The sequence below is a fragment of the Ips typographus genome, linkage group LG1 (genome assembly GCF_016097725.1).
Source record: "Ips typographus isolate SLU linkage group LG1, UJ_Ityp_2.0, whole genome shotgun sequence".
Taxonomy (NCBI): domain Eukaryota; kingdom Metazoa; phylum Arthropoda; class Insecta; order Coleoptera; family Curculionidae; genus Ips; species Ips typographus.
The window spans coordinates 25,702,204-25,728,676 of record NC_138422.1 but is presented as its reverse complement, the minus strand read 5'-3'; the positions used below and the strand labels follow the sequence as shown (position 1 = coordinate 25,728,676).

Below are 26,473 nucleotides of genomic sequence, written 5' to 3'. Positions count from 1 at the left end.
TCTTATTCTGCAATAAATATACACATGGTTGTTTATTAAATACATAAACAAATACTATTTACATCTTGAGGCGAGTTCAAGGTCTTGTTTACAGGACCTGTTAAGGTTATATTTGGTAATTAGCAACACTACAGCCTAGAATCATTTTTAGGTTAGACAGAGTCGACAGTTCGGTGATAATTGAAAATAAACGTTAAAGTCGTAAAATATTTATTTAATAGCCAATTTAAGTTTTTTTGAAAAATTAAAAATTTTAAAGTGATTTTTTTGTGCTAATTTTACCTAATTACTTGGTATAAATGTACCCTTTTATGTGGATTGGAATTTTTTCTTTTATCTTTTGGAGCAAAATAAAAACTTGCCAAAAATGCACTTTTTATCAAAACTGTAATTTTTTGTATATTTGATATGTTGTAACTTTTTAATTTCAACTCCTACCAATTTTGCTAAACCGCCATTAGAAAAGATATAAAAAGTACTACAAAATGGGCCAAAACTCGCATCTCCAGCACCTCACGTTACCGAGATATTGAATTTTAAAAAGTACCCAAAAAAGACCCTTAATACCCCCCCCCCCCCCATTACTTCAATTTCTTTGAAAAATGGAAAATTTTAAAGTGCTTTTTTTGTGCTAATTTCACCTAATTTGAGGTCCTTTAGTATAAATATACCCTTTTCTGTGCATTGGAACCCTTAGGGAGCAAAGTAAAAAATTTGCCAAAAATGCACTTTTTACTAAAACTGTCATTTTTTGTATATTTGATATGTTGTAACTTTTTTATTTCAACTCCTACCAATTTCGCTAAACCGCCATTAGAAAAAAGATAAAAAATACTACAAAATGAGCCAAAACTCGCATCTCTAGCTCCTCACGTTACCGAGATATTGAATCTTAAAAAGTACACAAAAAAGACCCCCCATTCTTTCAATTTTTTTGAAAAATGAAAAATTTTTAACTGCTTTTTTTGTGCTTATTTTACTTAATTTGAGGTCCTTTGGTATAAATATACCCTTTGCTGTGCATAGGAACCCTTATGGAACAAAATGAAAATTTGTCAAAAAAACACTTTTTACTAAAACTGTAATTGTTTGTATTTTTGATATATTGTAACTTTTTAATTTCAACTCCTACCAATTTTGCTAAACCGCCATTAGAAAAAGGATAAAAAATACTATAAAATGAGCCAAAACTCGCTTCTCTAGCTTCTCACGTTACCAAGATATTGAATCGTAAAAAGTACCCAAAAAAGACCCCTAATTTCCATTCTTTCAATTTCTTTGAAAAATGGAAAATTTTGAAGTAATTTTTTTGTGCTAATTTCACCTAATTTGAGGTCCTTTGGTATAAATATACCCTTTTCTGTGCATTGGAACCCTTAGGGAGCAAAGTAAAAATTTGCCAAAAATGCCCTTTTTACTAAAACTGTCATTTTTTGTATATTTGATAGGTTGTAACTTTTTTATTTAAGACGGACTTCAGGACATTATGTTCCCTCTAACCCCATAAATAGCTGTAAAATAACGGGGGCGTTATAAATAAGCGGGCATTATTATAACTATCGCTTATAATGTTCTGCGGTTGTTATGGACATTACCTATTTTGGATCTAGGGCAATATAGCATTATGGTTTAACAATAGATCAGTGAAATTTAAATTTAAGTTAATTTGTCATAAAATATATCTTTTATTAAATGTTTCCTAATTTAAAACTAAATAACTGATCGACAGAACCATAGGCACCCAACCTGTTACAAACTGATGCAATCCACTGATGTTTATAAATATATTTTCAAATAAACAACTAAAAAAAAATTAATACAATTTTACTCTTTCTATTACTTAATATTTTTTTATGTATTTTATAAACCTTCGGGGATTTTCCCACACTGTAGTTAATGTTGATGCATTTTGTAAATTCCTTATTTAAAACCCACCAATTTGTGATTGATGTATTTTCCATATTTATTAATAATTATTTACTTATGGCATAGCTAAATCAACTGTTTGAGAGTATCTGAGCTGAGTTTTGAAATCGTCAGATAGGGACTACTAACCCATTAACCCAATATTTCGGTTTTTAATTATTACATAGCTGGTTTGGCGCCATTATAAATAATGTAAAACCAACAATTTCGCATAATTTATGAATTCATGTGACTGGGAACTGCTTTGTGCAGACGTAACAGTACCAGTAGTACTACTCTCATATGGCTGTTAGTCAATCGTGCCAGATTAGATTACCGGGTCATCGCGGGTACCACCTGACGCGGTACGTACTTGCCTTGGTTACGTAAAGGACGCTACGCTTTGATGGGTACCGAACATGTCACACTTTGCTATTAAAATCAAATTTTTTTTTACTTAAAAAGTGTTGAAAGTTATGTTTTTGCGAAATTTCACCAGTTTAACATTGTGAAGTCTAGATGATTCACATTTTTCTTTATCATAAAAAACTAACTTTTAATACAATCATTAATTTAATCGTAAAACTATTCCTACACAATTCACATCTCTGAATTATTGCATAGAAAGTCAACATTCATATTTCTAGCTTTGAATTTAGCTTGCATTTGGACTATAAAGTTAATTTTCAGGTTTCTTAATATTATTTCCACATTTCTTAACACAAAAAAATTGAACAGAAAACGTAGAATTACACTTTTAATTCAACTGTCATGTGTCTTAACTTGAATTTTCAAATTTCTAGCTTAAAAAACTTCAGGGTTATGAAATTTTGAATATTTTTTTCATACTCGAGTGAGGTAAAGTGCAATTTGCACTTATTTGAGTGCGGGAAGGAGTACTTTTCCGCACTGCAAGATTAATTTACAATAAATTTATAAGAAACCTGCAATTTTGAAGTTTATATGTGTAGAGCATAAATACCGATTTGCATCAGCCTTTTTATGAGATGTTTAAGCAAAGAAAAAAATACATTTAAATCAAAAAACAATAACTCGATATTTGATTTTAAATCAATTAAAATTACACTTCTAATCAATTTTGTCAAATTTGCACACAGAGGCTTTCATTTTAGTAATTTTGACCAAAAATAAAATTTTGAATTCCGAAATTTTGTACCTAACACATGCGTAAAGCGTCTTTTCCGCCCTTTAACTGCTTGCCCTAACGACGCAAAGTGGAGTCTCGTGCGCAAAAGTACCACTTTCCACACTTGTTAGGTAAATAACTATTTACATTTATACACAGAAAAATCGACTAAGTATGTCTAATTGTCTTTTAGAGCCAACTGTCATGTTTTTTGACTTACTTGACTTTAAAAATTAAACTATTTAGTCAATTTTCAGATTTTTGGGAAATGTTTAGAGCTGATTTTTGGCTTTCTAACAACGGCTTCCAAACTTGTTGCCACAAAATTTTACTGAGAAAAGCAAAATTTCATTTTAAAGCCAACTTCATGTTTATTGACATAGATTTTCACATTTCTAGCTTAAAATGTTGCAGAAAGCTTTGAAATTGACTTTTAAACGTTGTTGTCTCAAAATCTTGCCATTGAACTATAAAGTAAATTGAAAGTTTCTGAATATGTCTTTCACCCTTTTAGCCACAAAAACTGACTAGAAAACGTAAAATTGCACTTGTAAGTCAGCTTTCATATTTCTAGCTTTGAATGTGACTTGAATTTGCACTATCAAGTCAATTTTCTGGTTTTTGAATAATGTTTCCACATTTCTAAATACACAAATTGTCTAGAAAATCCAGAATTATACTTTTAAGTTATTTTACTTGTTTTTTGACTTAGATTTTCACATTTAGATCTTAAAAAGGTGCTGGAACTTTTAAATAAGAATTTTAAACGTTGAATATTGCGTGAAATACTTGCCATTGAACAAAAGTCAATTTTCAGGTTTTTGAATAATGTGTCCACATTTCAAAATATAAAAATTGCCTAGAAAATCCAAAATTTTACTTTTAAGTTAACTTGCTATTTTTGAGTTAGATTTTTACATTTATACCTTAAAAAGTTGCTGGAACCTGCAAAATTGAATTATAAACATTGAAGATTGCCTGAAAGACTTGCCATTGAACCATCAAGTCAGTTTTCAGTTTTTGAATATGTCTACCACACTTTTAGCCAAAAAACTGACTAGAAAACGTAAAATTGCACTTTTAAGTCAACTTTTATATTTCTAGCTTTGAATTTGCACTATCAAGTCAATTTTCAGGTTTTTGAATAATGTGTCCACATTTCAAAATATAGAAACTGCCAAGAAAATCCAAAATTTTACTTTTAAGTTAACTTGCTATTTTTGACTTAGATTTTTACATTTATACCTTAAAAAGTTGCTGGAACCTGCAAAATTGAATTTTAAACGTTGAAGATTGCGAAAAACATAACTTTCGTTGAAGATGCGAATCAGCATGCAGTAAACCTAAAAATGTCTATTCTGTTGGCTGGAAATTGTGTAAAATTGGGAATGCGCCGTTTTATGTTTTGTTCCGAGACTTTGTGGGCAAACTGTCTGCCAAAACGTGGGTATTTACGATTTTCATTTTCAGAAAATTAGCCCTGCTTAGAGCATTTTTCACATCTTCAAAATATTTTTTAAACGAGTGTTTTTGTGTGTACAACAAATAGTGAGATTTTCCAATGCGAGACAATTCAGCCTACCATATAAGAATAGCCCTCGTTTTGCAGTTATTTCGCAATATCAGGAGATATCATATATGTAATCAAGAAATAATTTCGCTAGCGTAAAACAAGTTTAAGGCCGGAACACTTTCTTTGATATACGTGAACTGCTTTTGGGAGTTGCGTAACTGTAACATATAAAAAATGTTCCAGTTGGGTTTAGCGATATCTGTTGAAGAAGTCTTAACTTGTCACTCTGCAAAAAAATATCGTTTGAATAATTCATAAGAAAAATAATATCCTATTATGTAACGATGTGGTGGCGAATAAATGTGGGGCACGTTATAGGCTTATCTTCAAGTAAATTTATTCATAACGCGGCTTCTGGTCGAATGCGTTTGTGTGTGGAATGATCTACTTTTTGACTCTCCAAAGTCGTTTAAACGGCCATTAGGAGAGGTTGAATAGAAACGGAGAAATGCCATTTATGTCTAGTGGACAAGGAGAGATAACATCTGCGAAAAAAATCTGAACCGCTTTCACCCTGTTTATAATCCAAGCGCAAGAACTGACTTGTAAAGGATTTTGTTAATGTCGCATTGGATTTTACTTTTAAAATGCCATCAAGTTTGAGTAATTCCGTATATTTAGAACTTCGTAATTTTTATTATTTTGTGGGATATTCAGCTTTCACTTTTTTTCCGTTTAGTGAAAATGATGCAAAAAATCATAGTAATACCGGTAAGGTAAAGTAAAATTAAGTGTGACAGGGAAATTTACCAATTTTACCAGTAAATTTCTAATTGAAACTTCCAGAGATTTAGTTTAGCAGTTCTTTAGGACCATTTTTGTTCTCTTGCAAATCTTTTGTAAATTTTACCGTTTGCTAGTTATTTAGGAAAAACTGGGTTGATGCAACAAATTTTCAATTAAGTTCAAATTGTGGTTTGAAATTTAAGCACCATGTAACTCGGTTATTTTTGTGAGTTGAGGGAGGTTGAACCACTCAAATTAACCGTCTTGAGCTCCTCTTTCCAGTGGTGTTAAGCAAAAAAATCTATCTGACAAATTGCATACAGGGTGACCACAAACAGTCAATCACTACAATTTTCATGTACACCCTGTATACTGGAAGCAAAATCGGTCCTGCAAACTTACGGTGCTAAGCTAAGAAGTTGATTAGAAACATTTCCGGTCCCTTGCAAATTTTTCATAACTTTCACCGTTTTCTAGTTATTTAGGAAAAACTGGGTTGATGCAACAAAACGTTTTTTGAGGGCGGTAAAAAGTGGAAAACACAAATTTACTATAAATCAATAGGGTACAGGCCTACGAAAATGCAATAGAAATTAAAATATTAAAATAGTACAGGAGAAAACAAGAAATGTCACAGCTTATTACATTCAAAGTGATCATCACCCTATTTTTCAGTCGAATTGTAGTTTACAAAAACAGTTTGGTGCACCCCCACTTTTTGCCTTGTAACTCCTTAAGAAGGCTCTTAAATCCAAAAAGTTCTTAATACAATCTTGTAGAGAATGATATTTCCTACAAACTTTATTTATTTACATGTTTTGTATCTTCTCAAATAACGGAGCTACGCTTAGTCAAACTAAAGTTAGTTTAAAAAAACCAGTTTGGTACATCCTGTCACTTTTTGCCTTCTAACTCCTTAAGGAGGCTCCTAATTTAATTTTAAAGATCACGTGACTGTTTTGGAAAAAAAGAGTTCTAAAAAACTAGAGTATGTAATAAAAAAGAAGATTTTAAAATGCATTGTATCATAAATAAAATAGATGATTTGTATTAGTTTCTTCCAAATGTTTTTTCCTTCGATTCATAAAACTTAGTGTTATATTTAAATGTCCTTTCCTAAAGATGAATGCTTTTACACAGTTACAAGTTACAGGAGAATGTAAATCCTTAAAGTCCTTAGAATAGTTTCAAAAATTTTGTTATAAACTGAAATGTGTTAGTTCTGATATTTACAATACATCACTAAAAATAATAAACTTTTAACAAAATCTTAGTTTATATGCATAATTTTTGGCACAGCTATAATGACAGTGGATATTTTATATTTTGGATCAGTTTACCAATGTTCTGGGTGCTAATTCTTGAAAGCAGGGAACAGGATAACATTCTGCATACCTTTCTCTTGATAACTCCCTTGTTTCAAGAATAGACACCCTGGCCATCGCTAAAAATCTGGCATCGCTTTTGGTGCAGGTTTGTATAGATTTTTCCAACTTAAATTTAAGAACAGTAGAGTTTGATTAATTCTTATGGCTAATATGTGCAATTGTCCCATCAAAGTTTCCATATGAAAACCACAAACATTACCCAACTATTTGTGCGTAAACTGTATAACTTGTCATAACCAAGTTATAGAACATAACTACTATTTGAAAATGTCATACATTCTCCGTTATGTAGTTGAAAGGCGTAAAAAAAAAGTGATTGTAATCAAATGAATACAAGTACAAATGACTATGATCAACCAATTCTCCCTTAATTACTTAGTAGAAGTCGTGTGTCGGAATTTTTACCCACTTTTATTACAAAACTGTACAAATTAAAGAACGGCAATAATAATCACCGTTCGGATACGTATCTAAGCTGTTTTAAGTAGCAATTTGCGGTTACAACACCGGACATAATCAAACGCTCTTGGTAGATGCCAGTTTTGCGCTTTGATTACGTTACGAAAACCCCAATTACCTACCAACTGGGCAAGTGGGCAAGGTTGCCGGCCATTTTACGAAGAAACTACAGAATTTTCGTGAATTTCACTTCTTTTATGCGACATTTTCCGGCTTCGGAGCCGTCTATAAACTCGTTTCAACTAGGTGTATCTGTCACGCATTGGCATTAAAATCTTGTGTAACGCGATAGTTTATGGCGTCACACAAGAGAGTTATAGCAAAATAGGACGATTACATGTGATATTATTGTTACAGATACTTTGTTAGTACCTTGCTGCAGTTCCAAATCTACCGTTCCCTTTGTCAAGCTGCCGATCAATATGTGCCAGGAGATCCTCGAAGGCCACTACACAAATGCGACATCTATCGCAGTAAAGATGCTGGGAATATACTCAAGTAAGTTTTTATTATGCTTTCCGATTCATTTTATGTGCTAATTGAAGTAATAAATGGAAACAATTCAAAAGTAGGGCAGAAACCTATGCAAGAGCTGATGGTATAGTGACAACCAAGGCGAAGTGAAGAGTGTGAAAAGAAAAACAAATAAAATTAAACAGGTTGGAAAATAAAGCAAAGAATATAAGATTAAGGAATAAAACAAAAACGCACTTGAGCAAAATGTTATTTAGTAAAATGATAAAAAGTCTTTCTAAAATTTTGCATTAAGCAGTTTTCCTTTTTCTACATTGTGACTAATTTGAGAGGCTACTTTAGTTGTCCACAGTCAAAAAACAGAATATTTTCATTACACTAAGTGCTGGAAGTCCAAAGTGGGGTTTTTCGATTTTACTCTTTTTTGGATACACATTTTCCTTTTTTGCATCAATTACAGTATTTTGAACTTGCGATTTTAGAGAAAAATACTCCAAATTATAAAAACGATGCTAAAGTAACGAAAACAGTGAGAATAAAGCAAATTGACATAAATTTTTGTCTAATTTTCAGTGATGATGGTAAGTAAGCATCTCCAACAGTAAAGCAGGTTTTACACCGCAGTTTGATGTTAAAGAAATTGATCAAATTATTCACAAAGCAGCTTTAAAAATCAATTTAATCACTGTAAAACTAAATTCTATGTCAAATTTACGTTATATGTTTTACGAAATAGAACAGGTTATAGTTCCCTTTGTTGTTCTGGCACCTGATTCATTTCCTTTAGGCCCCAAAATGCTTTAATTACAACAAATATCATTATAATTCAAATTTGCTTGAATTACACCACTATCTTAATGGATTTTGCCATAAAAACGAAAAATAGTCGTCACGCAAAAATGAACCCAAATCACATAACTCTTGTTCTACTAAATAAATGAATACACTATGCAAGTTTTCAAAGAGGATTTTCAGGTTTTTGAATGTTTAAATATTTCATTTTCTGTAAATTTAAAAAAAAACACACACACACTGACTTTAGTGAGTTTTATTCTTTGTTTAAAAACTTTATTAATTTTAGAAACAGTACGTTATTCTAACCTAAAACCTACACTACCAATTTTGTACAGTAGTCAGGACGATTATGAAATTTTAAAATCAAAAATACAAGTACTACAAATGGTTATTGGTTGGTAAAACTGTTTTTACTGACAGCTTTGACTTAAAAGGTTGATAGTTGTAAAATGAAGAGATATTGTGCTCCAAGAAGTTTATGTGTTTATTTTAGACAAAAACTTTCATAAAATAAATGAGTTCCACTTTTATACTGAATTAATGGATTGTAATAATTTGGTTATTAAACATTTTCTCTTTATCAGTCCTCTGATTCTTCTTGACGAGCAACTTGGTTACTGTACATAATACAAAGTAGTAATTTTGTGGTTACAATGCTGTTCAATGAATCCCAAGGACCAAAAGGTCCACTTTCTTGGTTGCATAACTATAAAACCGACTTCGTCGGCGTCTGATGCACTACATAATTTGTAAAACAACATTATTAAGCAATTTGTGGTTTTTCGACCGAAATCGAATGCAACTAGCACCATCTTTGCTTTAAAGGAACCGGCATTATCGTTGAATGGGTTCTAATTAAACTGGAGATGAACCAGTCATCGCTTTCCATTGTAATGACCAGTGGTATCTGCTAACATTGTTCTCTCAGTTTTTCAACCTCATTTTGCTTAATTTAATGCTAATCTATTCGGTAGCGGTTCATTATCGCGTATTTACACGCTTTTAATTGGTATATTAGTAGGATTAAAGGGATTTGTTATTAAATATTGCTTGCTAATTTTAAAACGATAAATTCGAGTGCATAGGGACTTTTTTTGGTGCTTGACATTGAGGGAACACATCTAGGGCAGCTCCACATTTAGGTCAGCTAATTAGTTTTAGATATTACATTATTTTTTAAATTGGGTTTTTAAAACGGTAATTTGGGGTTTAGTAATGATTTTGAAGGCTATTACGTCGTTAACTTATATGAAACATGTGGTGGTATTTTATTGTGCAAACTGTTTTTTGCTTAACTGCTTATTGATGTCTCGGTGACATCATTTAATATACTCCTACAACACTCAGTAAAATGGTTCATATAAAAACTAAAATAAGCTAGATTTAACATTCTCTTGAACAAAATGTTAAAATGTTAGCAAAATGATACATTTTGCATTAAGCAGTTTTTCTTTTTCTACATTGTGACTAATTTGAGAGACTACTTTAGTTGTCCACATTGTCAAAAAACAGAATATTTTCATTACACTAAGTGCTGGAAGTCCAAAGTGGGGTTTTTTCGATTTTATTCTTTTTTGGATACACATTTTCCTTTTTTGCATCAATTACAGTATTTTGAACTTGCGAATTTAGAGAAAAATACTCCAAATTATAAGAAACGATGCTAAAGGAACTGTTTTTTGCTTAACTGCTTATTGATGTCTCGGTGACATCATTTAATATACTCCTCCAACATTCAGTAAAATCGTTCATATAAAAACTAAAATAAGCTAGATTTAACATTCTCTTGAACAAAATGTTATTTAGCAAAATGATATAAAGTCATACATTTTGCATTAAGCAGTTTTTCTTTTTCTATATTGTGACTAATTTGAGAGACTACTTTAGTTGTCCACATAGTCAAAAAACAGAATATTTTCATTACACTAAGTGCTGGAAGTCCAAAGTGGGGTTTTTTCGATTTTACTCTTTTTTGGATACACATTTTCCTTTTTTGCATCAATTACAGTATTTTGAACTTGCGAATTCAGAGAAAAATACTCCAAATTATAAGAAACGATGCTAAAGGAACTGTTTTTTGCTTAACTGCTTATTGATGTCTCGGTGACATCATTCAATATACTCCTACTAAACTCAGCAAAATCGTTCATATAAAAACTAAAATAAGCTAGATTTAACATTCCGATGAACTTGTCAAATCAAAAATTTATGTAGTTACTCTCTGAGGTTGCAGTTTCCAGTTTTACTGTGGTAAATATAAACAATATTTGAAAAAGCAGAATTAAAATTGTATTTAAATAGCGATAAAAAAATTTGTTTTTTGCTCGAACACATAAATTATTAACTAAATTTAGAAACCGTATTGATTGAAAGGAGAATGCTTGAGTTGATCTTTTAGATGTAAAAACATACTCAAATAACGTGATCTATTATAACAAAATAGTTTATTTGGTCACGTGGTTAAACCATTTTTTTCCTTGTGATACTAGGCATTGCAATTTTTGTTTTGTGTCGTCTTTTTATTTATTTGCTTTTTTACTACAATTTTTTACCTTTCTGTTCTTTACTTTTCTTTATTTCGGTTTTATATTGAACTTACTTAATTTCTTCTTCTGTTATCTTTACAGTAAATAACGGTAAGACCATTATAAATCAATGGTGCCAACAAAAATGTGACGTAATTTAGTAGTTACTGATAAACTGATAATTTTCGGTGTGTTTTCTATCTTTGACGGAAGCATCCATGTATTACACAGAATGATTGGAAAATCTCACATTAAATTGAGGTCATACAAAAAAAAAATAACTACTACAATTTGGTTCCTATTAAAACGCTCAAATTTATTAAAAACAAAAAAGTTACATCAAGCACGTTTTCCTATAACAATATCTAAAAGTTCCCACACAGATCGGACAATTTATTCCTTTACAGTTTTTACCAGAGAAGAAAAACCCATAAGCTAATGAACCAACAAAGTGCTCCAGTATAAATTAGCCCCGGTCTAGTAATTTTTTTACAAACCAGGAACAACCGGTGACACAGCCGAAAATTCTTTTATATAAGACCAGTCCAGGTGACCTGCACTTTTTCCTATTATGCGAAACCGTTTCAAGGTTTCCGGATGGAGAAACGCGACGAGCAAATTACATTGTTTATTAAAAGAAACATTCCTTAATTAATTAACAAATTTGTGAAACTGGATTAAGCAATATTAAGTAAACCAATCGGTTACGGTGCGTGCTTTTCATGTATGAACGATAATTTTGATTGCTGCATTGATGCAAGCTTATCATTACCGAAATTCCAGCTATTTGGATGCGCTTGACTTGTGCTAATAAAGGAATGTGAAGTGTTCTGTTTATTGCACTAGTGACGAAATGTAATGATATTTCTCTGGCCTAAATAAACAAAGAAAAATCGGGCTGCCATTATCTTACCTGTTAAATATACATCCAATCTGTTAATCTAGGCACAAAGGATGGAAATTGCAACTTTAATCGGTAATTAGTCGTAAATTGTTTCTCTACCTTTCTGTATAGTGCTTTGATATACTAGGAAGTCAATTATTTACTGTTAACTAAAATGGTACCTAATAGTATAAAAAAAGTAGTGTTATATATAATAGCAACAGGTGCCAGCAGTGAAAGGGTACCAGATTATTATTAGCTTTTTTGTGTGCGTGTATTTACTTTCGTTTTCTTTTATCTTTAGAAATGCTTAGGTCCTTGACATAAATTTAAAAGTTAAGCAAGGTTAATAATACAAAACTGATGATTGTGGTGCCGCATTAATTTAAAAACAAAAATTATTATTTTCAGGTCAATTACATAAAATGAGTTTTGTTTTAATTGACAGGAAAATCTTGCAGCAATATATTTTTGTGGAAATGATACAGAAAGTATGTAATTCAAACTTGGTAAGATGAATGAAATATGGTAGTTGCTAAAAACAAACTGATAATGAACAAAAAGGTTATTCAGATACGAAGAAAAGTAACTCTACCTTTAAGTTTGGGATTTTAGATGGTAGTGAAGGAGAAGATGGTTTGGCCAATAAGAATGATAGAGAAGAACTGCGTTTTGATTGATTTTAATTCTCTCCCAGAAAAATTCACACTAACTTGTGTGAATAAAATAATGCCCTTTGCATGAAGAATACTCTGAGTGAGAAATATGGAAGTTTTGCGGAGGATGCAGCAAGAGAAAGAATTGACACTTGCTATGAAGAAATACCAGTTGCTGCATCTTATTGTTCAGGAAAAAATAATGGGCAAAACATCCATAGAAAGTAAAAAGAATTTATGGTTGAAGGACCTGAGAGAATGGTACAATTGCAACAACTGCCAACTGTTCTAGATCTGCAGTATCAAAAATACGACCTAAAGAAGAAGAAGAACCTTTTGCAGAGTATAACTAGTAAATAAAAATTTAAACTTTTCATATCTTTAGTTGATCTGAATAAATCGTTTGTTACTGCATGTATACCATTCCTTAAGGTTTTTATAACTTTCGTGTTAGAAATATTTTTCCTTTCATGACAATTAGTAATATTTAGCATTTGTTTTTCTATTTGTACATATGTCCCACATTATAGTAGTTTTCTTTAATTGCTTGTTATAATATTTAATTTTCATTATGCATGCCTTTCTATACAAACAAAAAGAAAATGTTTAAGAAGTAAATCTAAATTTAAAAACAAGAAATTGGGCAAAATACAAAGATTTGGTGATGTATTTTCAGTGAATTGCAAAAATAAATTCCAATATTATTAATCTCCTATTATACCTACCACTAGTTTTGATCATCAATCAACATAACGAGAAATTCAGATTGCGACAGACATTTTGCAAATCTTTGCAGCCATTTATAAACATACCTTTACAATTAATATCACATTAATAAAATTCAAATAGTCGTCTGCACAAGTGACGAAATAGTTTCATCATTACTTAAAGGTGTTAGTCGGCCAGCCACATGTGTATGTATAGATTTAAGGTAATTTTGTATAGTAATTTTATTTATTTCGATATAAGTTTATTTAAATTTGCATCATATGTCTGTTGTATTTGTTCCGTCGTCTCTAATTAGGTTACCAGTATGTTTATTGGATTTTCTAATATCTTGTCTTCTGCATCATTGTTTATTTCTACAGTTCTATTCGATTCTTAAATTTTCTTTACTAAATTTTTTATTTACTAAATTTAATGTATCATGGTGAATGCTAGTAGAGCTGTTGGAGCTAATTTCAAATTTTTAAAATGTTTTTATAGTTTCCAAACAATTTGAAAATTGACAGAAATGAGTATATTGACTTTGCAAAAGTAAAAATTGACTTCAAAGGCTTAACAATTATTGTCTTTGTAACCAGTTTTCTGTGACACTAAACTAATGAAAAGTGACATCAGAAGTTTAAAATTTGCATTTTAAGTAAGTTTTCATAATTTGAAGACAAATTCCAATATTTTAGTCTTAAATATAGGATATTGACATTAGTGTTCTCGACCTCACACCGCTCCACATCATGGTGAGAAGAACTGCTTCCTTTCATCTTCCATTCAAATTGCGATTCTTTCCGATAGCCAAGCAGCCATCAAAGCGTAGAGCTCATCTAACATCAACTCGATGATGATTCTGGAGTGCCTAGGAAAGCTCAATGATCTAGGAAGGAACAACAAGGTGCCCCGGAACTCCTCTGGGTTCCGGGGCACGTCGGAGTAGAAGGTAACGAACAAGCAGATACTCTGGCACGAAAAGGAGCACCAGCGCCACTGATCGGGCCAGAACCATTCTGCGGCCTTGGAAAAGCATATGTCCAGGAAGTACTTAATAAAGCTGAAGAAGAACTGAGAGCAAAGCACTGGCAAAGACACTGACAAGAAGAGCAAGATCGAAGACACTGATTAACCTCAGCAAAATTAGTCTCAAGGGATTAACGGGGTTTCTAACGGGTCATTGTCGACTCAGAGAACACCTAAGGAAGCTAGGCCTAGAAGAGGACAATACCTGCAGGTTCTGCGGAGAAGAACCAGAAACACCCCACCACATTTTGCTGGAGTGTTATGCTGTACGCCACAGAAGACTACAAACACTGGGATTACACCAGCTGGCTGTGGAAGAAATAGCTCGAACAGACCCACTCAAGATCCTGAAATTCCTAAAATCCTAAATCTTCAGAGACTGCTATGAACAAGGAAACCTTGAGATAGCAGAAGAAGATGGGGTAGAATAGATCTAATTAGGTCGCAGTACATCTGTCACCATCCACACGTACCATTACCAAGTTCTTTTTATATGCTTTTGCTGTTCATTTTCTTAGAACTCTGGACTATATTTAGTGCCTTCAGCTTGGAAAATCGAGTTTCAAGACTATCTTCACCAAGTTTTTAACATAGCAGACTTAAAAAACAATTTGCACGTTTTTTTGTCACGATTAAATTGTCTTCTAGACAATGCTAAAAATTCGAGTATTTCTTTAAAACCTAGACTGTTTTTAGTGCTTTAAGACTGTTTTCAGTTTGAAAAATGAAATTTCAAGACTATTTGCGCAAAGTTTTTGACTTATCAGGCCTGAAAGCCTGTTGGTACACTGTCCATAGTCTTGAAAATGTAATTTCAAGCTTCTTCTGGAAATTTGGACTGTTTTTAGTGCTTTAAGACTGAAAAAGCCAGTTTAAGACTACTTCTAATAGCAAAAGTTTCAGACTCTTCAGTAAAAAATTGGATATAATGGTATTGGATAAAAAACTGGACACAGTGTTTAATTCAATTCTAAACTTGTTTCAGTCCAGAAAATTGAGTTGTACACCAATTAAAGTCCTGAAAATAAGCTTTTGAACTCTCTTTAGTCTTAGTAAAGCCAGTCCTAGCCTTAAAAGTTAACTTTAAGACTATTTTTAGTAGTAAAAATGAGTTTTATGCGCAACAATCTTTGTCTTGATTTCCGGACTGTTTCCAGTTCTTGAAATCCAGTTTCAAATAATCGCCCATGGATTGCAGTGTGAAAAATAAACTAAAAGACTATTTCTAGTAGTAAATAGCAAGTTTTTAGACTAATCAGTACAAATTTGGATTCTCACAAGTCTTGAATGTTCAGTTTGACACTACGTATAGTCTAAAAAATTGAACACCATTAAAAATTAATCCAAAAATCCTGTTTTACTTTACTATTTTAAGGAGAATCACTTCTTGCAGGATTATTTTTACAAAATGAAATATTACAGTTTTTGGGAAATTTGGAAAATGCATCTTCCTTAGGAAACGTTTTTCAGGAAAATGATATAATGTATGTTAACTTATTTTTTGATGGGGTAAATGCTGGATTATTGACACTTAAAACTGGATCACACCAATGGTAAACTTCCTCCTATTGATCTATTGTTAAACTAATTAGATAGAGTTTTCATTCATAAGACTGTACCAAAAAAATTGCCCAACTTATGCTAAATCTGAGAATGGTGTCAATTATTACAACCGTGACCAAAAACGGAAGCACCAAACCGACACAACATTGACGTTTTTTTTGCATTCAATGTGGGTCGAGTCGCATTTTTTCCAATCATAAGTGGCGAACGATATTTGGTTGCGCAACGCAAAATTTACAAATGGATAGTGGTAGCAAAAGTGGCAGAACTAGAACGGAAGCGTTCATGGTCGAGGGATCTCGAAGAATCCCGTGCTGGTGGAAATCGTACACACGTATAGGCGAAAGTAAACAGGGTTCTATATTTACATCGACCACCTACAATTATATAAGTAGCCGTTACGGTTCTAGTGGTTCACCAAAAAGTTCGCCTTGCCGTTTTACGGTTTCGTTGCCTAATGCACTCGAATGTCAGTCAGGGTCGTCCGAAACGACATTCCACCATCAATAGAAAAAAAAATGGGAAACAAATAAATTACCAAGTTATTAGGATCTTAAGGCTCGAGTTTACTTTCAAATTGGTTTCAAAGTCGTTGATGGAAAAAATGTGGCAGGTTAATGATTCAATCGAATGTCGAGCTTCAGGCTACAATCAACTGTGCAATGTATTTGATTTTATTGCAGTGGAGCACAAAAATTGTGAGTGGCAAATGCCCGTTTGTTTCAATTAATGTTTAGTACCTTTGATGGATGGCTTTTTAATTGAAGCAAATCGATGCTACACACTGATTATCTGTTGACCTTAAGGAATTCAGAAAAAACTAAATCTTAGGTACAAAAATGATGATCAATGAATTCAATAAGACGGTATTCTTGAAATTGTTGACAATATGAAAAAGAAAGTTTCGATAAAAAAATTTCGCCAGCATTTCGAGAGACAAAATGTCTCAGACTTTATCTGAATAAAGCCCTCAAGAGATGAAGAAGATCCTGCCAAGGAATGGAAATGCAGCTCACAGATGATCTAATACTCTACACACATCACTTTGCTGATGATCAAGACCACCACAGCTCAGGAGAAAAAGGATCTAGAATTTAGATCAAGGAAACAAGGGTCTTAGAATCAATCTTGAATAAAGAGCAGAACAGGAAAAAGAAAAACAACAATTTCAGATACAGTATTAAGTATGTTGCTCCTATTCGAGTATCACACTTATAAATTTACAATTTCGAATTTACTCATAGGAAACGAATGATCAGAAGAGAAAACAGTGAAATTTAGTATTTGAAATCGACTTCTAGAAAAAAGGTACAGAAGAAAAAGCATCATTAACGAAAGAGTAGGAGAAAATGTGCTTATATTTAGACACTTTTTGCTAAAACAAAAGTGAAACCAGTTTTCTTTCTAACTCACCCAATTTTATTTGTCACATATTCCTTACCTATATCAGTAATTTGTAGGAATTCACCCACCTCTTCTTTGTTGTCTTGTTGTCACTGGTAATAACCCATATAAATGACAGCAAGAGTATCAGTTGGCAATTCTTATATTTTTTGTAATTTGAGGGCAGAAAGTGTGTCTTTCTGACTTTCAAGTCAGAAGTAGAAAGGACCTTCTTTATTTATTTCACACTTTCTCTTTATACAAACCATATTTTGTTTCTGGAGAGGTTAAACTACCCGCATAACACCAAAATTTTGACTAAAACAATTATATTTTTAACTACTGCTTTTAAGTGTGTTGTTGATAAAATGGGCATTTAACAACATTTGCAGTGCTTTAATTCTGAACTAGCTCAAAAGTCAATTTGATATAAATTGCATATACAGGGTGGTCCAGTTTTAAATGTCAATAATTCACCATTCTATAGCCCACCAAAAAATAAGTTAACATACATATTATGTCATTTTCCTGAAAAATGCTTCCCAAGAAAAATACAGTCCATAAATGTTCAGTTTAAAAAATCAGAACTGTCAGACAGCTGGAGCAATTTTAATCAAATTTAGAACAAATACATATAAAATTAATACTAATTATTATGTGATTTTGATGACGTTTGTTGAAACTGTCCAGTGGTGTAAATACAGAAATATGGTTTTCATTTTTCTGCCTTACTCTACGTCACTGGATATTTTCAAAAATTTCAGTTTTTTTTACTCTACTAAAATAAGTATTTCTTACAAAATTCTTCTTTGTTTACGAAATAATTGAGTTATTACGTTTAAAGACCCAAAACCAACCCAACCCAACTTAAAAATTGTCTTGAAAACGGTGAAAATAAGAATAAGAAACTTAAAAAATGTCTTTGTAGCCAGTTTTCATAGTTTTCAGACAAATTGAAAGACTTCAGTTTTGAAAATCGACTTAGAAACCAGTAAATTTACTTTGAAACTGTGAAAATTTACTTGAGAGGCTTAAAAACTGTCTTTGTAGTTTGTCGTTATAGTTTTCAGAAGTAGAAAAACTTTAGTAGTGAAAATTGTTTTGTAGCCATGAAAAACTGCTTTATCTATAATTTTTAACAACAAATTCACACATTTCAACCCTGAAAATTGACTTGGACACCAAAAAGTGACTCTGAACTAATAAAAAGTGACATCAAAAGCATAAATTTTGCATTTGAAGTAAGTTTTCATGGTTTGACAATACATTTCAATATTTTAGTTTTGAAAATAGGATATTGATATTAGATTCATGAAAATTGACTTGAAGACTAACTTTTCAGGTTTTTTTACTTTGCTTTTCATTTTCTTAGAACTCTGAACTATTTTTATGGCTTTAAAACTGCTTTCAGCTTGGCAAATCGAGTTTTACGGTTATCTTCACCAAGTTTTTGACACGGCAGACTTAAAAAACTATTTTTACATTTTTCGTAGGCTTAAATATGCCATTTCATGCTTTGTCAGTATTACATTAACTTCTAGACGCTTCACTGTGTTTTAAGACTGAAAAATTGAATTTTAAACTATTTTTTATAGTAAAAGTTGTTTCAGACTCTTCATTGATGAAAGTAAACAATTTTGACATTAATTGCTATGATATTAGTCTAAAACTTTAATTTTTAGAATAAAATTAGTCTGACAGTTGTAGCAAAAAAAACGATTTTCAAAACTGAATTTTAGAGGTCTGTGTTTTCCTTACGAAGCGTTCTTCAGGAAAATGACATAATGTGTGTCAACTTATTTTTCGATGGGCTATCGATTGGTGAATTATTGACATTTAAAACTGGACCACCCTGTATTAAGCAGTAGAATGTAAAAATAGATGCAGTTTATAGAATTGTCGAACACAATATTGTTGATAAAACTTGATCCATTAAGGTGTTTTTCCTCTCAAGGGTCTCCTTAAGGAGTTAACAAGGCAATAAGGTGCACCAAACTGAATTTGTTGCTCTAACTCCATTTCAACTGAGGGTAGCTTCGTTTTTTGAGGAGTTACCAAAAAGTGTAAACAATAAAATTTGAAGCAAATTTCATCCTCAATAAGAATGTATTAATGTATTTTTGCTCTCAGAGGTTTCTTTAAGAAGTGAAAGGGTGCACCAAACTAAAATTTTTAAATACTGCTTTTCAAGTCTCTCAAGTTTAGTGAGCTGAAATAATATTTGAGCAATAAAAGTACGGCAGTGATAGAAGTTATTGTAATACTTGTTTGCTCTAAATTCAATGAGAAAAAGCAATGTAAAAATTGTATTGAACTAATACATTGATTAGTCAACTGACTTTTTGGAATCCATCATTGACAACCCAACCTTGACTGTAATGTTTGCCAAAAACAGTTTTCCATCATCCAGTCATCCCTAGTGCATTTAATTTTTCCGGAAAAATTCGGAATAACGAGTTTCTAAGTAATTTGTTTTAACAAATAGCATGAGCGACAGTGGTTTTAAAAATCATCCGAGTCGAAGACGAGAAAATAAAATGTTTATTTAACTCAAGAAATAATCTTATCAAATATCCCTCGTGCATCTAATTTTTCCTGTGGAAAAATTGGAATACTCGTTTCCAAGTAATTTACTTAGAAATTCAGGTAATTTACTTAGAATTTCAATTACTTAGGACTCGTTCCTAAGTAATTTCCACAGGAAAAATTAGATGCACGAGAGACATTTGGTAAGATTATTTCCTGGGTTAAATAAACATTTCATTTTAATTAAAACAATAAGAACAATAACTTTCAAGCTAGAAAGGGTAACACTATTCTTTATGTTGCTGTGAGGAGTGTGAAATTTTTTCGATTTTTTTTCCGGAAAAACTGCTGACAGCTAAGTTGACAGTGGTTAAGTGATTTTTCCACTTAAAATTTACATTTGTTATACTAATTCTTGATAGCGATTGGTCAAAATTGATAGGAAGGAAATAATCAAAAAAAAACTTGAACGCTTCAGAGACCTTCTAATGCCTGATTCTAAATAACGATGATTGGTCTCATAATAATAGGTATGAATCATTCTATAACCACCGAGTATTCTTTCGTTAACTAGATTTATGACTATGGTGAGACCAACAAATCGTATTGTTTACACACGTAGGTAGGGCCGTATTATCCAGTTTCGTGTTACACTATTGCATAATCATCGTCACGTTTGTGAAAGGAAGTGAACCGCACGATGAACAAGGAAAAGTGGATGGACTGATTGAAAGTGAACGAGATCGTTTAACACCCCGAAACAATCTAACACCCATCAATCGAGATGAATCTGAACTAATTGAGGACTTTACCGCTTGATTGATGTAACACACAGTTGAATAAACTGTGGTGGTGTAAATTACTTTGAATGCTGCAGAAAAAGTAAAAAAACCTTGCTTAATCGCCCTAGAAATTGTCATTGAGAGTCACATCGCGATTGTAAATTCTTTACTGGTTGTGACTACTGATTAGCTCGAGTATAGGGCACGTGACTGCCGTGATTTGTGTAGTTCCGTGTTTACATTGAAATGCGATGAATTGATGCACGTTTAACAGGATTTTCGTTTTTTTTAACTGGTTCGCTTTGTTTGTTTATAGAAAATGAGAGTTTACTTTTCAAGGGCTTGTTCTTGAACAATAATATACATCCCGTTACTAATGTAAGTTTAATTCAGATATAACGATTTTTATGCATAATTTAAGAAAGTATCAGAAAACGTGTTATTTAGTATCTTTTCACAACAAATTGTGGTGAAACTTAAAAGCAAAACGAGAATGTTCTAGATGATGTAAATGTAAATCATTAATCATAAAAAACCTTGGACCTTCTGAAACTAGTCGTAATATAATATGCTCTTTTCATGGTATGTTCTGAAATTATTGGTATATTGCATTATCTCATGCAATTATCTGTAGCTGAAATCAGTTATCAGTGTTACCAATCACTATACGTATGCATAAGTCCACATGTGCAGTATTTGCGTATCGCAGCCCTGTTCCCTGTTCGTAGTTTGTGATTGGTCAAGAAAAAGCAGCAAGCTGAAAGCTGCTTTTTTTGACCAATCGCAAACTACTCACTGTGCTGAGATTTCCGCAAATGCTGCCCATGCAATCTTACAAATTTTTTGTAACTTTCACCGTTTTGGAGTTATTTAGCAAAAACTGGTTTGATGCAACAAATTTTCAAATCAGTTGAAATTGTGGTTTAAAATTTGAACACCCTGTGACTCGGTTATTTTTGGGAGTTTATGGTATTTTAACCACTTAAAAGAACCGTTTTAACCTCCTCTTTCCAGTGGCGTACAGTAAAAAATTCTATCTTAAAAATTGCGTACAGGGTGGCCAAAAAATCTAAATCACTACACTTTTCATGCACCCCCTGTGTTGTAGCGGTACTGACGGACTGTGAAACTTCCAGGGATCAGATGAGCAGTTCTTTATGAACGTTTTTGCTCTCTTTAAAATTTTTTGTAACTTTCACCGTTTCGGAGTTATTTAGCAAAAACTGGTTTGATGCAGCAAATTAGTTGAAATTGTAGTTTGAAATTTGAACACCCTGTAACTCGGTTATTTTTGGGAGGTCATGGTGGTTCAACCACTTAAAAGAACCATTTCAAGCTCCTTTTTCCAGTGATGTAGAGTAAAAATTTCTATCTTAAAAATTGCGTACAGGGTGGCCCAAAAATCTGACTCACTACACTTTTTATGCACCCCTTGTATAGTAGCGACATTGACGAACTGTGAAACTTTCAGAAATAAGTTGAGCAATTCTTTATAAACATTTTTGCTCTCCTTAAAATTGTTTGTAACTTTCACCGTCTCGGAGTTATTTACCAAAAACTGGTTTGATACAACAAACTTTCAAATCAGTTAAAATTGTGGTTTAAAATTTGAGCACCCTGTAACTCGGTTATTTTAGGGAATTCAGGGAAGTTGAACCACTCAAATTAACCGTCTTTAGCTCTTCTTTCCAGTGGTGTACAGTAAAAAATTCTATCTTAAAAATTGCGTACAGGGTGACCAAAAACAGTCAATCACCATAATTTTCATGCACACCCTGTATATTGGAAGCAATAACGGTTCTGAAAACTTACGGTGTTGGGTTAAGGAGTTGATTAAGAACATTTTTGCTCTCTTGCAAATTTTTCGTAACTTTCACCGTTTTTGAGTTATTTAGCAAAAACTGGTTTAGTGCAACAAATCAGTTGAAATTGTGGTTTGAAGTTTGGACACCCTGTAATTTGGTTATTTTTGGGAATTCATGCTTGTTCAACCACTTAAAAGAACCGTTTTAACTTCCTCTATCCAGTGGTGTAGAGTAAAAAAAATCTATCTTAAAAATTAGTACAGGGTGGTCAAAAAACTGGTTTGGTCCAACAAATATTTAAATCAGTTGAAATTGTGGTCTGAAATTTGGAACAGTTTAAAGTAAACGCCTGTAAAGCCCATTTGGAGTAAAAAATAATTGTTTTAACCACATTTTTGAAATCCTCATTAAATTTCCTATTCAATAACCTGAAAAAACTCTACAAAACACATTTTTGTTATAAAGTTGACCCAACCCCAACTCAAACAGCATTTAATATCAAAACCTAACAGACTGGTTTTGTCTTTATATTTAATTTTCTTTTTTTAAGATTTTTATCGGTTACTATAAGTTTTTTCTGTTGTAGACAACTAATGGAAAAAGGCTCCAGCCAATCATGGAGGGACGTCCTCTTCCAGGCCACTGGAGAAAGTCGACTGGATGGCAGCGCCTTAAGGGAATATTTCAGACCTTTGGAAGACTGGCTCAGAAATGAAAATCTCAGAACTGGCGAGTTTGTTGGATGGCTTTACGATGGTGATTATTGCAAACAGAGCATCGAAACTGCTGGACTTCAAGTGTACGGAGGATTCTATAATCACAGTCCAAAATTATTGAGTTCTGCTATGATGTGGGTTGTTTTAGCAGTGTTCATTGTTGACCATATCAGATAGAATTTTGTATTACGTTTTGGTCATCTTCTAAAAACACTAAAAGTCATTTAACCGTAAGTGTTTAAATACTTGGTGTAGCTCTCTACCAACCTAACAACACCAGATGTAACTAGTGTAAATTTTATTACTCTCTTTTAGGTAAAATGTTTAGTTTTCACTCGGTTTCGTGTATAATATGTATTTATTGTGTACCTAGACCGGTTTCGTAAGAGAAAGTAGATCAATGTTGCATAGTTGACGTGTTAAAAATGTGTTATTTGTAAATAGTCCATTAATAAATAAATTAGAGTGTTTAATTTGTCGTTTAATCACCTGTAGGAAAAGCTTGTTCTTCCATTCCACGTGCCAACTAATGAGGTAATTGTGGTGAACAAGTCATGGAATAGTAAGTAGTACTAACAAACATCTGGCTAGGTGATTCACACTGTTGAATGAAGAGAGTAATTAAAGTCGTAGTGTTGTGTTGTTTATTATTAATAACGACACGCCATACTGTTGGGTCGATTTAGCGGTTAGGCAATTGCATTGTTTTGCTAGCACGGTTTTTGTAATTTGATTTATGAGAGTTTTGTTCTTACGAAAAAATTTGGTTTAGAATGGCCGTTTTATAGTGTGATTTAATAGTATTTATGAGTAATAGACATGAGCAAAATTAATGGAAAAACAGGTATTTAGAAGAGAAGGGCAAAATTTCGCAATGATACTTTCAGCCTGAGGTGCTTACAACATACTGCTCTAAACTGTACTAAAAATATAAATCGTTTAATATGATACTCAATCGTTGTTGCTCTATCTGTTATCATTACGTTGCGGGCGGTAAAGAATAGTGCCGAGTGATAGCTATTTACGTATAAGGACTGAAAAAGGAAGATTACGCACGCAGCCAAAATTTAAACACCGACTAGCGGAGGGTATTATTAAGGGTGTAATTCGGCCTTCTTTAGGCCCATGGTGCGTACAAAGTTTTCTTCTTCTTCTTCCAATGCGTATCCACTAATGGTTGTTTGCGATAACATTTTCCATTTCTTCCTTATTTCTTGCGGTGTGTATCAGCGACTCTACATCGTTCAGCCCTGTCCACTGTCTGATATTTCGCATCCAAGACATTTTTTTCCTTCCGATCCCTATCCGGCCTTCGATCTTGCCTTCAATCAATAGATGTAAGAATTGATATTTCGTGTTTCGCATTATATGCCCCAGGTATGCCGTTTTTCTTTTCTTAATCGATTCAAACAGTTCACGTTGTCTGTTGACTCGTCTTAGAACTTTTCGTTTGTTAGTCTAGCCGTCCAGGGTATCTTCAGGATTCTGCGATACAGCCACATCTCGAAAGCGTCCAATTTTTTGATTGCAGCCGCCTTCAATGTCCAACCTTCCATGCCGTAGAGAATCTGAGCCTTAGGTTAAGGTCAAAATCGGAACAGGTAAGCACTCTTCGAAGACTTAGGAATGCCTGTCGAGCTTGTTCAATGCGACATTTTATTTCCTTGTCTGATGTCCAGTCTTCGAAAAGCCAGATGCCCAAGTATTTAAATTTATCTACTCTTTCTATGGGCCTTGCGTTAAATGTTATGGTGGAGTTTCCAAACATATTTAGGTTTCTAGAGATAATCATAAACTTTGTTTTTTTGGTGTTGATATTTAAGCCCATTGATTTGCTCTGTTCTCCTACCTTGTTGACCAGTTGTTGTAGATCGTGTATGTTATCAGCAATTAAGGCCGTGTCGTCAGCATAGCGGATGTTGTTGATCCACACTCCATTGACTTCTTTCCCATTTCCACGTCTTCCAGGGGTACAAAGTTTTACGTACAAATAATCTTTGGATGGAAAAGTAGCATATTTACGTCAGTTAAACGTCCTCCAACGAAACTTTAAGTGTATTATTTAGAATTCTTTTTGCTAACTAATTTATTGACTAACAGACGAAAAAATAACTGGTATTTTCGCACTAAAGATAGACAAAGCTCAGCATTCTAGTCACTTTCTGTTTGGTTATCTCAGTTTAACTAAAACCAGTGTTTAAAAATTTCTAGTACGGCCCTGGTTTTTACGTTCAATTTACTAGCTCTAGTGTGAGCTTCAGGTTCGTAGTTGCACAAATACTCAAATTACAAGCCAAATCTCAGTCTTTTCAGTCACTTTCTGTTTAGTTATCTCATTTTAACTAAAATCAGGATTTTTTCTAAAATGTTTCCAGTACGGCCCTGGTTTTTTACATTCAACTTACTGGCGCGAGTAAAAATTGCAGATCCGTAACTGCCCAAATGCCCAAATTACAATTCAAATTGTGTTTTATGTCAGTTAAGTGTGTTTTCACTCACTTTTTGTTTGGTTATTGCAGTTTACTGGGATTTTTCTAAATATTTCCCAGTACTTTCTGGTTTTTACGTTTAATTTACTAGCTTCTATAAAAATTTCAGCTCCGTAATGGCCCAAATACCCAAATTACGTTCCAACTTGTGTTTCATGTCAGTTGAGTGTGCTTTTAGTCACTTTCTGTTTGGTTATCTCAGTTTACCTGAAACCAACATTTTTTCAAAATATTTTCTAGTACGGCCCTGGTTTTTTACAATAACATACTGGCCCGAGTGAAAATTGCAGATCCGTAACTGCCCAAATACCCAAATTACGATCCAAATGTGTTTCATGTCAGTTAAGTGTGTTTTCACTCACTTTTTGTTTAGTTATTGCAGTTTAACTGAAACCTGGGTTTTTTCTAAATATTTCCAAGTACGGTTCTGGTATTTTACGTTCAATTTACTAGCTTCTATAAAAATTTCAGCTCCGTAATGGCCCAAATACCCAAATTACGTTTCATGTCAGTTCAGTGTGCTTTTAGTCACTTTCTGTTTGGTTATCTCAGTTTACCTGGAACCAAGCTGTTTTATGAAAAATTTCCAGTACGGCCCTGGTTTTTTACATTCAACTTACTGGCCCGAGTAAAAATTTCAGATCCGTAACTGCCCAAATGCCCAAATTACGTTCGAATTTGCGTTTCATGTCAGTTGAGTGTGCTTTTAGTCACTTTCTGTTTGGTTATCTCAGTTTACCTGAAACCAGAATTTTTTCGAAACTTTTCTAGTACGGCGCTGGTTTTTACAATCAATTTACTGGCTCCAGTGTAAACTTCAGGTTCGTAATTGCCCAAATACCCATATTATAAGGCAATCTGTGTTTCGTGTCAGTTGAGTGTGTTTTCAGTCACTTTCTGTTTGGTTATCTCAATTTAACTAAAATCAGAATGTTTTCTAAAAA

The 26,473-nt window shown here is 32.8% G+C and overlaps 1 protein-coding gene across 1 annotated transcript in view; it reads left to right on the top strand.

Moving 5' to 3' along the window:
- Positions 1-23,513, top strand: part of LOC145740282 (angiotensin-converting enzyme-like) — a 59,874-nt gene extending 36,361 nt beyond the window's left edge. Inside the window, exons 10-11 of the mRNA XM_081995729.1 lie at positions 7,556-7,696; positions 22,911-23,513. Coding sequence (XP_081851855.1) covers positions 7,556-7,696; positions 22,911-23,217 — 448 coding nt within the window. The 3' untranslated portion in view covers positions 23,218-23,513. The remainder of the gene's footprint in view (positions 1-7,555; positions 7,697-22,910) is intronic.
- The last annotated feature ends 2,960 nt before the right edge of the window (positions 23,514-26,473 follow it).